The 15128-nt window shown below is 36.2% G+C and overlaps 1 protein-coding gene across 7 annotated transcripts in view; it reads right to left on the bottom strand.

Annotated features, from left to right (window-relative positions):
* POC5 (POC5 centriolar protein) overlaps positions 1–15128 on the bottom strand; it is a 31908-nt gene that overhangs the window by 11484 nt on the left and 5296 nt on the right. For 2 of the 7 annotated variants that reach the window (XM_072958525.1, XM_015245602.3), the window contains exons 3-8: positions 10110–10251; positions 8118–8204; positions 5322–5527; positions 3495–3671; positions 1735–1839; positions 2–181 (exon numbers count right to left, since the gene is read on the bottom strand). In XM_072958525.1, coding sequence (XP_072814626.1) covers positions 2–181; positions 1735–1839; positions 3495–3671; positions 5322–5527; positions 8118–8204; positions 10110–10251 — 897 coding nt within the window. Of the gene's footprint in view, position 1; positions 182–1734; positions 1840–3494; positions 3672–5321; positions 5528–8117; positions 8205–10090; positions 10252–15128 lie in introns of all 7 variants that reach the window. The other 5 variants (XM_072958526.1, XM_072958527.1, XM_006197588.4 and 2 more) reach the window with 4 other exon arrangements.

The raw sequence follows: 15128 nt of genomic DNA, 5'->3' as shown, positions 1-15128 counted from the left end.
CCACAGCAAGTTTGGCTTCATAGTCATTGGAAATCTGGACACAAATTTCCTCGGCTCTTGCTTGGCAAGCTCGTTCCACCACTTCCTTCCACTGTTTTTGTACTATGGAGCGCCAGCCCCTCCAGACTTTCTTCAGTAAAGTTCTCTGGAAGTACTGGTCAGCTAGTTTACTTTCATAGACCTAAGGGAAAGAAATTTACAACCTCAAAAGCACAGTGGACTGGCAATAATAATAAAAACATAACCCTGTGATAAGCAGGGTACAAACACATCATTAAATCTGGTGTAATCAAGTTATTCTCATCTGCAGATGGGAGAACAGGCTTACAGAGGTTAGGGGCCCAGGTCACAGAGGCAGAAAGGAAAAAGCCAGCCTTGCCTCATTCCAGAGCCAAAGCTCTTGCCCATCATTGCTTCATGCAACTAATCAAATTAGGGGAAAAACAAAAAACCAAATGAAAGACAATAAGTAACTTGCGACTTGCCATCTTGGGTATGAATGTGCCTGACCTTTTAGCTGATTAACAGGACCAGGGCCTGGATGGCAGCAAGAGTGGTGGCCGTGGCCACCACCATAAGCAGATTAATTTAATATACAGTCATATGTAGTACCAGACTGATCCCAATAGGAACATAAGCTGTTCTTCTTTTATCAATAAACTTAAATTCTTTTGAAGAAGCAGTTTCAATTTTTAATTTTCTTAAAAATTTTTTTAATTCAAAAAGTAACGGCAACTTCAACTATTTCAACTAACATTTGAACAGAATATATTCCCATTATGTCACCTGATAAATAACTTTCAAAATATGGCTCAATTTAAAATTGTTTTTTTTAATATGATTAATGTAGATTTAATCTATTGGGATTAAGTTTTTGAAAAAGTACTACGAAATATTCTTAAAGGAGAAGTCCTATTCCATGATAGTCACAGCCTTTTTGTTAAACAGCAATTTCTTGGAACTAAATGCACAGAGGTTACTCCACGGCTCACAAGAGCATCACATGAAAAAAAAAAATATATATATATATGGATATATCTCCATCCCCTGCACTCGTAAGTCTCTGTACTCTGTCTTCTTGTGGGATACATACATGCTTTCATAGTTTTCTACTTCTGATAATGATAATTTACTATTCTCAGTTTATATTTACTCTAATATACTGATTCAGCTCTTATTTAATTAAAATAAAAGAATTCAAGTTTAAATTATATATAAACTAAGGATAATTTTTAAAAAGCTTTACAGACATGGATTTCTTTGACTCTTACTAAGGTAAGTTTTCAAAACAAACATTTACATAATTTTATGACGTATAAATATAGTACTGCCTCTTTATGAAGATGATGTAGTCAGGCATTTTAGAAACAGAAACAATACAAGAAGCGTATGATACGCTAAAGATGCTAAATTAATGTAATCACACCTGAGGTCAAATTTGTTAAAGGGGTTCCATCACCAGGACATCTGTAATTCAGGTACAGTCCTTATTAACCTAATATGAAGTAGTAAATGATGTATCAGTAAGTCTACAAAATACAAGAAGTATTTTTACCCAAGCTATACCGAAATCAAGTTCCTGTGAAATAAGAGTAACATTAAACTAATTTTTTTTTTATTTATTAGAAAACAAATCTTCCTTTGACTTGAACAAGAGTTCTCATATGTGACTTCAAGTGCTTCTGAGTTCAGAAGTCTAGTAAGGGTCAGTGATCCTTCCTTTTGTGCACTTACGTCTTGTCTGGATTTGACAAGGCCGATTCGCCAGTGGCAGAATGTTCTCATCAACTCTGTCCTTTCCTTTTGCTTGCCTAAGGCTTGAGACAAGCTAGAAATCACCTGTAAACAGCAATTAACCCAATCATTGTGATGTTACAATAACAGCAACTGGTAAAGTGATTTTTTCATTTATCAAAAACTGCTAGAGAGAATACCCATCACTATATTCATCCAGATAATCTCATTATCATCTTTAAAAAGACCAAAAAACTTCCCCACATGAATACACTACATATCAATGAATGAAGGAGAACAAAAGAGCAAAGAATCTTCATTATGTGTATCCTGGTAATCCTCAATAAAGAGTTTATGTGTATGAAAATTAATATGATCACTGGCATTTAATTCAGGAAAAAACAACCACACATTTGAGAGTGTTGCTACATAAACAAAACGTTTTTATTCACTAGACTTGAGGACAGAGACCAGTTGTAAAATATCTTTCTAGTCCCTAAATACCTTTGGTACTCTGGATTAGCAGTTCCTCAATAACTGTTTAATGATTTTTGAGATTCAGAAAACTCAAAAAAGCAAATAATTAACAGCTACACTTTGATGTAACTTTTCAGCAATATCATTCTTGTTCTTTTCAAAAAAAACTGTCAAGGCTTTTAAATCCTAAGGTAATATTCTCTCTTATAAAGAACTGGATAACTGAAATACATATCTAAAAATGGTCATATTAAAAAGAGATTTAGTAAATTAGGTATATTTACTGAGAGACATTTATTCTGGTTCTTTAATTTCAAAAGTGTAAAAGGGCATGAATTCTAAGATATCAGTAATATTCTATTTCTTAAGCTGTTTGGTGGCACATGGCTGTTCACTTTATTTGTTTTCAAAAACTGGACATGCACGTACACTCTTTTTGTGATACTTTGAAATAAAAAAATTACTCAAAAAATATTTAACAACCTTAGGACAGAGTTTTGAGGGTTACAGAGAAAATGACACATTAGTATCTATTGTTTCAAAAATCAAACTGTGTAAAATGTTCAATTTTATATTGCACCCCACAACACCCAAAAAAAGTATGTTAAAAAAAAAAGCTCATAATCTTATCTAGTTCACTGAAACATGAGGGCTGCATCTGCAGACAAGTCGCTGAGGTATCTGCTGTGAGTCCCTCTCCTCTGAAAGCCACCACCCCCTGGAGAAGCCACCACCCCCTTGGGGGAGCTACAGACTTGGTGCCCATCTGCTTTGTTCAAGGTGCTGTTAGGAGGCATCAGATTAGCCCAGACTCGAATGTTACTCTCAGGTTCTTAAGAGGCTGCAGAGATCAACGGTGCTCTCATGCTTATCAACACAATGAAGAAAGGACTTCATCAATGAATAAAGACATCATTATAGACAGAATGCCAGACACTTATGTCCCCCTAAAATGATGGTTTAAAATGTGGGTAATGCTGGTTCCCTGACATTCTCTTAAGGACAGTTAGGAAGAAAAGACTGGGGGAAAAAACTAGCGTTCTCACATTTAGTATGCACTCTTAACATTTCAAACACACTGAAGTTGATGGCAAAGGTAAAATGACATGATGCTGGCATAATATGAAGAATAAATCTTTCTATGCACCTATTTTTCCACCAGTTTCTGAAGTGATCTTCACTTTGTATCTCATATGATCTCAATAATCAGTTCCCGGCATTTATTACTTAGCAAGACATTTACTGAATCTCAGTTAAAAAGTAATATATAAAAAAAAAAAAACCTCATCTTTTCTCCCAATGGAGACCTCATAGGTTTTTTGTAGCTCCTTCAAGCTGTTGATCTGGTTGCACAGTTGTTTTAAATCTGCTGCATGTTTTTCTTTCTCTTTTTTCATTTCCGTTCGGTGCCAGTCAACAAAATTAAGCCTCCATTTACTTAGTTCAGATATGATGTTTGTCTGAAAAATAAATATATTGACAATTAAGTAGTTTGTTCCTTAACACTACTTCTTAAAATGACACTGAAATCAAGAAATATTTTTTGAAAATCAGAACAAGCCATCAACATAAGAGCTATTTTTAAAAATCCACTAATGAAAACTTTTGCAAGTTTGACAGTCATGGCTCTTCTTGACTCATGTTCACCATACTAAGCAAATGGTTTTTTTCCTATTTTAAGTTACTTTGTATGAAATCTTAGTGTCATTTAAAATTTTTTTAGGTCTCATTCATTAATAAGCAGGTACTTTGTTCAGTCAAGGACTGAAATGTCCATACGAAGGTGGACCAGAGGGAAAATGAAATGCAGGACCATGGCCTAGGCTGAGCCACAGGACTGGGACGTTATTGAGATAGGCATGAATAGTGAAAACTATCGGAGTTGAAGCTTCCTTCCTCCAAATCCTTTATCACAAGAGCCTCCTTACAGCCAAATGCCAAGTCTGCTCCCTTTTCATCCCACTGACCGATCCAAGTAAAAAGAACAATCATGTTATCAAAACACTGGACAGCAGTATGGTTAACTGAAGACAGAACAATTTTTTAAATGATTGGTGGTACGCTACTCCGATGGACTTACATCATGATTAGAAATCTGAAACTTGTTCCATGGGGAAAGATGGTAGAAATTATATTAAATAATTACTTTTAGAATTTAAGCTTCCAAATAACAGAAGAATATAAATGCCACAAAACTCTCATGACCATAATTTCTCCATTCATGTGAATACTCAGTTTTCTCAAACTATGTTTCAAAAAAATTATCATTTTCTCCATTATATTATATTTTATTTTTTTACGTGGCAATTTCTTTTTATTTATTTGTTTGAGGAGGAGTAATTAAGCTTGCTTGCTTGCTTATTTATTTATTTATTATTATTTTTTAATGGAGGTACTCGGGATTGAACCAAGGACCTTGTGCAGGCTAAGCATGCACTCTATCACTGAACTTACCCTCCCAACATTTTCTTTTAAATAGCAAAAAAACTGCCATGTCTATAATACTTTGTTTTACTTAGTCTACTAACATCAACAAAATAAAAATCAATTTTTATCGATTTATCAGTTATATAACTGTGGTTACTATAAGGATGGCTATAAAATGAATATACATTGCTAAAATTGCATCTTGTGATTCATATAAAAGGAGCCATCTCTATTAGCCATAGCTCTGAAGTTGGAAACGTTCAGTAGGCATCTCTCCCAGTCACACATAGGCTGAGCCTTTCAAAACATCTGACGGTTCAGTGGAACACGCAGAGCTGTCCTAGCAACTACTTAAAACCCTGCTCTTTAAAAGTTTGGTTTCTGAACCATCACCTGGGAGCTTGTTAGAAACGCATCATCTTGGGCTGTGGCCAAGACCTACTGAATAAGAAGGGCAGCTTGACAGAATCCCCAGGTGATTCATATGGACGTTAAAGACTGAGCAGCCCAGATCATAGAAGCACAGATTAAGACACTGGACTGATCTCAGGCAACTATAAAATTTAAACAAAACAAAACAAAACACAAAACTCCTTAATTCAAAGAACAGAAGAATAAACAGTGGAATCAAGAGCAAAGCTGTGACAATACATATTAAACAATTGTAACTGAACTACGAATACCTTAAGACCTGAACTCCAAAGATCAAGTACATTTTCCATCTTCTGAAGGTTTTCATCAGAAATAAGAAAATCACTCACAACTACTTCATGGGCATCTATATGACTAGAATTAGACCCTGGTGACGAAGAGTCACCTAAAAGATTCGAACTAAAAAAATCCATGACCGGGTGAGGCGGCTTCCTTGGGGATGACACTGGTGATGACCCTAGAATAAAAGAAAAGTTGGAGTGGTCAAGCCAAATTGAAAATAACCCAAATCGGTATGGAGTTCTGTTAGAAGGCTAGATGTCAGTCATCTGTGGAGGCCGAGGAAAATACAGAGAAATGTCCTTTCAGTGTATTTAATCTGGCTATTTTAAATGTCACTATTGTCACTGACTTAAAACTGACCGTTAAGAGATGCTTCCCACACCTCCCTCCCCACCCGAAAATGACCTTTATCACAAATGAGGATGTTTCATATATACCCAGGTGCAGTCTGAGCTGAAAGTATTATCATCCACATTTTCATATCAGCATTTACTAAGTGCTTTCTATGTTCCTGTAATAAAAACATTATAAGGTTTGGCTCTCATAATACATACTACTCTAAGAAAAAGGTATTATCTCCATTTTACTGATGAGGAAGCCGAGGTTTAGAAAGGGTTCAGTAATTGACCAAGATCAGAGTGGTTGTATGTAAGTCATTATCACTTTACGCAAAACAGTGGGGTGGGTTTTAACACTATTAAAATTCAACATTATAAGAGACTAGCAATTTAGTTTGTCAGGTAGTTGTAAGGCACCCTGTTAGCTTTCAATATATAGGTGAGAAATACATGTGTCTATATGTATGTATGTACATATATACCTAACTCCCATGCCCTGCCCATGTACATGGGGGTGGGGCTGAGAGCCAGAGCCAGAAAGAGAACTGGTATTCATTTCTAAAAAGAACAAAAATAGAAAAGTAGCTTTTATCACACACATATGTTGGAATTACAGACTATTCATCATAATTTCTCATGTATCTCACTTATAAGAGTCCTAATAACCAAGATTAAAGGGCTCTCCTCTTTTCCTTACTGAATGAATGAAAGATAAATCTACTATAGAACTTCATACTTAAAACTAAAACTTTCAAGAATCATTTGCAAAAGGAAAAATCATTCCCTAATACATATATTTTGCATAAAAATATATCAACAAATGTACAAACAAACCTATTTACAAAACAGAAACAGACTCACAGACACAGAAAACAAACTTACAGTTACCAACGGGGAGAGAGGGTGGGGGAGAGATAAATTCGGGGTGTAGGACTAGCAGATACAAACTACTGTATATAAAATAGATAAACAACAAGGGCTATATAACACAGGGGAGCGTATGCAATAGCTTGTAATAACCTATAATGAAAAAGAATATGTAAACATATAAGTGAATCACTATGCTGTGCACCAGAAACTAACATGGTAAATCAACTAGACTTCAATTTAAAAAAAAGTAGACAGCTAAGAATCTCTCACTTCGTGTTTACTCATGAAGTAGTCAATCAATTATTTATCTTTTTTTGGTATTACTTAAAAAAGATTTAACTTGGTACCTTTTTTTAGTTTTTAAATTCTAAAATACATTCAGAAAGAAAGCAAATTGAAGACTTATTAAAAAAGTAATATGTATATGAATAACTGAACCACTATGTTGTACACCACAAACTAACACAACATTGTAAATCAACTATACTTCAATAAAAAAAGAATCATACATTTTAAAGTATATCAAACAAATGGTTCAGGCTAGTCATATGATGAAACACTACCTACATGTTCTGAAGATGGTTATGGAGCCCAAAGAAAAAGGCAGAATGACAAAGTACCTGAATATTCTCTTTTACTCCAACTAGATTAGATCTGTCCTCATGGGAAAAGCATGGCTTTTTTTTTTTTTTAAATATATACTCACCTTTTAAAAACTAGAATTAACCTAAGAACTTTGGAGGTCCTAAGTCTTTTATTTATAAGTGAGAAAACTAAAGGGTAGAGGCATTTCTTACGTGGTGGCTTAAGTGGTCCCTATGTTAAATAACACTGAATCACATAGTAAGAAAAGTCTATTTTTACTATTTTAATTATTTTATGGCAAAGAAAAAGTTTCAGTCTGGTGTTTGTATGCTTTTAAAACCTCTAACATTTGCTAATCTCTCCCTTCAACAAAGAAAAAGCAAACTTCAGGCTGAACACACCACCACTAACAGTATTCAACCAAAATTAAACAATTTTGTTTTAGCTGGATTTATTTTACTGCTTTCTATTTATAACAAGTGTTTATTAGTTTCATGCTATAAACAATAATGAAAGATTATATATATCCCTTTAAAAATGAACTTAAGCTAAAAGTGAATATAACTAAAGAAAAATACATAAATGATAGAACAGGTGGTATAAAGATAGGAAGAAAATCATGAAGTTGGTACAAGAATGCCTGAGAATTAGGAAATAATGCATTGGTTTATGAAAAAATTTAAACTGGAGAAGCTATCTGAAATCCTATTAAATCTTTTAAAATACCTGCCCTCTAATCTAGTTTTGAGAAAAAATGCCACACATTATAATGCATTAACCCATCTTAATTGTACTATGTTAGCATCTCACAAAATTATTTTAAATAGTGTTATTTAATAAATTAGCAATAATAGCATTTAAAAATCCTGTCAATAAGTAATATACTGAAACTATTCCTTTACTATATGGATAATATTCACCGAAGCACAAAATGATATATATTAATAAAAACAAGCTAAGGAAAAGTCATACCATCTGTCTTTGAATGACTTGAAATATTTAAATCACATCCTTTTCCAACTTCCATCCTTGGTTCTCTTACTGCAGAGCTATTTTCTGCTGAGAAGAAAGAAGTTTTTCTTTTAGTTAAATCTAACTAGTCTTACATAAAATGCCTAATCACACATACCTAATTTAAGAAGGTGGCAGTACACAAGTAAGATTGTAACAGGGAAAATACAATATGCTGGGATATAGAAACACTAAGGCAAAGAAAAATCAGAAAAAAAAATCTGAGACCAGAAAAATTCTTACTGTACATTAATAAGATCAATTTCACCCAACAAATATGGATGAAAGAGAATGCAGTCCACTAATGGCATTCAATTCACGCTACGAGAATACGTGGATGAATGAGATTAGGACTTAGAAAAGATGGCCTGTCCTACAACACTGGATACTTCTAGGGCTTGCCAAACTGAAGTGAAACTGGTTCCCCTCAAATGGTGACTTCCTTCCTTCCATCTCAGGAACCTTTAGTCAATACAATGTGAAAAGGAAACTGGGGCAAACCTCACAAGAATGGGTGTGTCAGAGGCTTATACCTACTTTGCCAACTTCAATGCACCCGATTCACACTAAGCACCGGCAATGTCAAGAGTAAAGGGGATGCGATGATAAATTTACATAGTCCATTCTAACTAAGTCCATGTGTGAATTAAGATATCTAAATTCACTGCAAGTTCCATGCTTAGATCTCAAATCCTTTTTGGAAAAGGCAGAACATAAACAAATACTATCTTCCATGCTAGCAAAAAGCAGGGGGTCTTAGATACCAAACGACAGCCTTGAAAGGCTGGAGAGCGGGGGCAAGGAAAAGACTTGTGTGTGTGTCTCGGGAACAACATAACAGCAGTACTACAGGCAATGGAAAGGAAACAAGCCTAAGGGTGGAGGTGTAGAGGGCTGACACACTGATTGCCTATTCACATTGGTAAGAGACTATTCAACACTTTGGGTTTACTCAGTAGAAATTGCACGTTGTAATCAAAACACGGTCAAGATCATTAACGCAGAATGAATAAATCCAAGGGTCCTATCTCTTGAAGATCAATTAAACTTGGGTGGAAAATGTCCAGTTAGTATGTTTCAGTGTTAGAATAAATACACGTGTTTTAAGGTTTTGGTCCTGCCTGTTGATCTGGTGCAGTAGCCTGTGGAGCAACAAAAACTTCACGTCTACAGACGGAGAGGAACAACAGACACTAGAGCTGTGACTTACAGACACCTGAGGGCCTGCTGGCTCTGAGTGGGCTGTGTCATGTGCTTTGGGGGAGATCCTTGGAGTGACGCCTATTGTTGACAACTGCCCATTAGCAGGGCTGTTTTAGGTGGGCTGTCTGCCCCCTTGAAAGAACGCTTATTTTGAGTGAGCTGTTTGGGATCCTGTACTTTATAGAATAAAGAACAGATAAATGAAAGAAGCTTTACCCTCCCTTCTCCACCTTTCACTCACTTATCCATCAGCCCACATCCTGGTTTGTATTAGTTCTCAACTCTGTCGGTGACACAGTCCAAAGGCAGGTTCATCTTTGTGGTGACAATCCAAACAGTCCTCCATGCCCATATAAAGACTCCTAGCATACGGTTCATGAACTTAAGGGATTCTGAGGGCTGTCTGTGGACCATCTTTAATCTGTGGGCTTGGGCACTAGTTTCCAAGATAATCCTGGCATACAACCATTGCAGCAAGTACAGACATGCCACGTACTCCACTAAGAGACAGGTAATTGCTACAGTGCTAGTTTATTACTTTTCATAAAGTAGTCAAACGAATTTCAAATAAAAATCCAGCTGTCATATAAGAGCCAAGAAAAACATTAAAATGTCAAATCTCCCCCAGATGATAATGATACACACCAATGACTGAGAAGAATCACTGGAGAAGCATTTTCACAGTCATAGGTCAGTCGCAACAATAAGCTCAGTAAGACCTTCAGAGATACCTTGAAAAATATACACAACCTTGATTCTGAAGAATATCATCCATTATAGTAGGAATTCTAGTCTCTGGCACCACTTCTCCCTTGGAATGAGGCAGCTGTGAAGCACCTGAGTCAATATTTGGAGTCACTACAGCATAACGAAGCAATTCTTCATACTCTTCCTATGAGAAGACAACAGTAAATGATACATTAGAGCCCCGTCACAGTGGAAACTCAGGCAAAAGAGTGGTAAAGACACCAAGATGTTCTCTGCTTCAGCTCCCAAAACGGTACTCCCAATCAGTAGTCAGGGATGTGTACTTTTGATTTATGTTTTCCATTCATCCATCATCATTTATCTACTCTATCATAGTAAGTAAAATTTCTTAAAAGCAAACCAAAAAATCCAACAAATATACCCACCCAAATTGCTTCGAGTTACAGTGCCTTAGTACCCAGATTCCCTCGGCATTAGAACGGTGGCACGAAGATTACTCAGGGCAGTTCCCCTGAAGCCAGTCATCATCTACAACACAGAAGAGCCCTCTTTCAACTGGCAGCTGCTTGCAGGTGGAAAAAGACACAGCCGTTTCTCTGCTTTTCTGAAATTTAGTTCGGAGATGCTGCTCCTGAAGTTGCCACAACAGGAAGGTCCAGGGATGAAAAGTAGTTTTGGCTCCGACCTACCCTACCCTTGCCCAGTTCTACAGCAACCCTGAGTCTCTTTCCTACATAAGCGTGGAAAGAGTGTAAAAGAAATATCAGGAGAGAAACAATACTGAAGGTAAACAGAGAACACGAATGCCAACCTCTTCAGTTCTACCTGCTGGCAACATCATACACGTGAAAAAGGAGGATTTTAAAAAGGCAAGTCACAAAGTGTAGATCTTACAGGAATAAAATTTAAAAAACTGAATTTCCTAATATAGATGCTTAGATATTTGTTTTGCCAAATCAAAAAAAAAATACTATCAGTGAAGTAAAAGTATACTAGGACCTAGTCTCTGTTCAAAAAGTGTCGGTCACTGATGCAACAAACATTTCTATTAAAAAGGAGTAATTTCTAAAAGTCTTATGGCATGGACCCAGAAAATGTCTTTGCATAAAAAATTGGGAGAAGACTGTCAAGAATATGAAATGCCATTACTCTAAAGGATTTTTAATATTAATTTTTCTTCATAAAAAGTTTAGTTCAGATATAGAAAATCCCACTGTCACCATTTCATTAGTTATCACTGTCTTATTTGATTCATCTTCCGGTTGAAGATAACTGATGCTCAAAATTACTTCCCTGAGTGTCACAGTAAATATCTGCTGAACTGAATTAACAAAGATTCTGTCTAAATCAAAGAAAGAAACTTATCTTTAATAAGACCATTATGATATGGTATAGGTGTTTTTAGCAACCCTTACTTTTTCCCTATGGTTGTCTATGAGTAAGAATATTTAACCATCTAAACACACCCAAGTCTCTGGCCATGAATATGCCATAGTTACCTGAAATAAGTGTCTTGGTGTTTCCCAAAAGGATAGATGTAACTGCAGTCCAAGTTCTGAAGTCAGAACTACCTTGCAGACTGTGTAAGTAGTCAATATCAATGTATTTCAAACTAGTTTCTAAGAAGGTATTTCAGGGAATCCACAGTATTTTAGTCAAATTTCATTTTTAAGCTCTTTATCTCTTAAAAAAACTATACAAGGAGCATTCACGCTCAAAGGTCCCCTATATACTAAATTTTAACAGGACAGAAACTATAAATTCTTACATTTGTTGGTTGGAATAAAGCTGCTTCTGCCTTTGAGGTCAAATTCCTATAAATGTGTCACAAGTTAGAAAGGTGGCAGCTCTGCCCAAGTTTATTTTTTGTTTTAAATTCACACTTGTACACACCTCCTCAAGTAAACTGTGTAAGTGAGCACACAACTATGACCCATGTGGGCCACGTCAATTACCAACCAAACTCAAGCACATCTGCACATCTGATGGGATCAGTCCCTCCTTACAACATGAGAGTGATGAGCTGTGCGGTAGCAAATGACTTCCGACCACGTCACACGCATATCATTAGCACTTACTCTAAGTGTGAGTCTTCTGAGTGCTGCTTGTGTGATTTTTGCATTAATGATAAAAAGTTTGAAGAAGTGATAGATTTAGTTGGTGATTCACCACTGAAGCAAAAATTTCTCATCAATTCTTTTTTATGCTTCATATCAGTTTAACTGAAGATGAGATGTGCTATTAAAAAGGTAGCTCACGGTGAAAAAGTATGGGACAATGAATATATGTATGTTCATGTATAACTGAAAAATTGTGCTCTACACTGGAAATTGACACAACATTGTAAACTGACTATAACTCAATTAAAAAAAAAAGCGCTACCATTTTCAACTACCTAAGTTGAGAATCAGAATTTTCTTCTTTTTTAATGGAGGCACTGGGGATTGAATCCAGGACCTCATGCATGCTAAGCATGCACTCTTCCACTGAGTTATAACTCCACGTCCCAGAACTTTTTTGATATTATGTAATCCTAACAAAATAGAGAAGTAAATTAGATACTTAGGCTTATAAAACTACCCCAGCCTTCTATTATCCCTCAATGTCAAATGCAACTCCTTTGTCAGTGATGTCCTCTTCATGGCAATAAACACATGTCTGAGTTTTAAACTGACACTCCCTGATAGAAAATAAAGTCAGTATTTCACTTAATAGTTATCACCAAGGCAGAAGGCTCTTATTAGAAAAAAAAGTCATTTGGAATACCAGAGATACAACGTTTAATTTCTATGTTAACAAAAATAACTGCAAGTCTTTAAATAGATTTAAATAGCCTACGTTCACACTTCCTGAACCATATTAGCTTTCAGTTATTACAATAAAAGGAAACTCTCTATAACCTTGAGTGCATGAGTCAGTCCTAATGAACTAATTATCAAATTATATAAAATTTCAAGTACAATAACTTCCTATCGTAGAGAGGCTAACAGTCCAGAAGCATCCATTCCCCCTTTATTTCTTTAAGTTAATAAAATTGCAGTGTCTGACCTGGGCCAATGGCCACCCGGTGACATTTCTCAGCCTCCTTGCAAGCAGGTTTGGCCAAGAGACCTGGTCTATGGGATTAAAATAGAAATGATGTGCACGACTTCAGAGCAAGTTTTTAAAAACGAAGCTGCCTGCCCCCTGTTCAGCTCTTCCCAGGCGCCAGAGGTTGTGGGGAGCCAGTATCTGATGATGCAAATGCAGTCAACACCCTAGGGCAGGGCAGAGCAACAGGAGAGAAAAGACTGGGTCCTCAGATGACCACAGGACTATGGACCAGCTCAGATTTTTACAAGAGAGAGAATCAAACTTTAAGCCACTCGCGTAAACCATTCTTGCTTGGTTCCTGTTAAAGCAGCCAAAAACAACATCCTATTACACTTGGCAAACAGCCAAAGCAAACTTCCGATTTTGGCAAAGAAGGTATAAAAGTATGGCTGTCACAGACTGAACGTTTGTTTCCCCCAAATTCACACGCTGAAGCCCTAACCCCACCCCTACCCATCCCACCCCGAAGTATGACTGTATTTACAGAGGGAGCCTTTAAGAAAGTAATTACATAATTAAGGTTCAATGAAGCCATAAGGGTGGGGTGCTGATCTGAAAGGATTAGTGTCCGTTTAAGAAGAGAAAACAAAGAGCTCTGTCTCCCCCTGCACCAGTGTACTGAGGAAAGGCACAACAAGGTGGCCATCTGCAAGCCAGGAAGAGAGACCTCATCAGAAATTAACCCTGCCAGATCTTGAGCTGGTACTCCTAGAACTCAGAACTGGGAGAAGGTAAGTTTCTGTTATTTAAACCACTCTGTCTATGGCATTTTGTTATGACAGGAGGAGAAGATTAACACAGTAACTGTATTCTATTTACATTTTGATGTCAATAACTTTTTAGCATCTCCTTCCTCTGGAGGCAATTACAGCTACATTTTGCCAAATCAGCTCTGCTCAGCTAGTTTATTCACACAGGAGTAAAGCGTGCCTCTTGGAATGGAAGTGAAGGGGAAACAACTCTAACTTGTGGCCTCCCTAGTTTGACCTATGAAAAGGAGAAAGATCCAAACATTTATTTCCAAGTTTTCACAACAATCAGTATGAGTGATAGGGGATGTAAATAGGTATACATTAACAGTGTTTAATGTACATATATATTTTAACTTATTTTCAGGAAAAAAAATTTAAAATTAGTTATTTAAACAATGACTTTAGTTTCATATATGTAGATACAGGTGAGTCATTTTTTAGTTAAGGATCAAAATAAATATTATCGTCTTTCTTAACAGTCAAAGAAAACCTGCCTTAAGGTAAACAAGAATCCTAGAGTAACAATCAAAACTTGTAATTTTGCCTCCCCCTGCCCTCCTCCCCACCCTGCACCAATGATATGACCATAAAATATAGCTGAACCCATGCACACCAGGTGAAGTCAGGGCAACTGGCTGGTATATTGGAGTTGTGCCTAGAGGAAGTTGTCAGTGAATGAGCACTATGCATGTTGCCCATCCTTCAGCATTTATTATTGACAGTTTTATGAAGCATTCCCAAAACCAAGACAATAATTAAAATGCCCTTAAGGGGCATAGTGATTTATGATGGGCTTTTGTATTATTATTTGGTTTATATATTTACTATATGTAAAGGTATATACTTATTTTATGTTATTTTATTTTTTGGTATTATATTTGGAAACGTTTCCCGTAATGGAATATGGGCAGGTTTTCAACTGTAGTCAAGAACAAGTAAGGTCTTAAGTTGAGGGTTACTAAAAACAGAATCTCAGCTGGGGAAACATTCTAAGCAGGCCAACTAGTAACACAAAATTATTTCTGGCATGTCTAGAAAACTATCATCCGTCTCTCTCTTAAAATTCTACTTTAGAGATTTATCCTTTTGATGTAAAGCTTTGTTTCTTGAAAAAATGAGAACTTGGGATCTTATAAGGTGTTTACATTTTAGTATTGAAGAGTTCTGGACCCAACAATTACAATGTGTAGGTTTCTCCCCCCCACCACCAAACAAT

Source organism: Vicugna pacos, chromosome 3 (genome assembly GCF_048564905.1).
Source record: "Vicugna pacos chromosome 3, VicPac4, whole genome shotgun sequence".
NCBI classification, from domain to species: Eukaryota; Metazoa; Chordata; class Mammalia; order Artiodactyla; family Camelidae; genus Vicugna; species Vicugna pacos.
The sequence above is the reverse complement of the archived record's forward strand: the minus strand, read 5'-3'. Positions and strand labels throughout refer to the sequence as shown.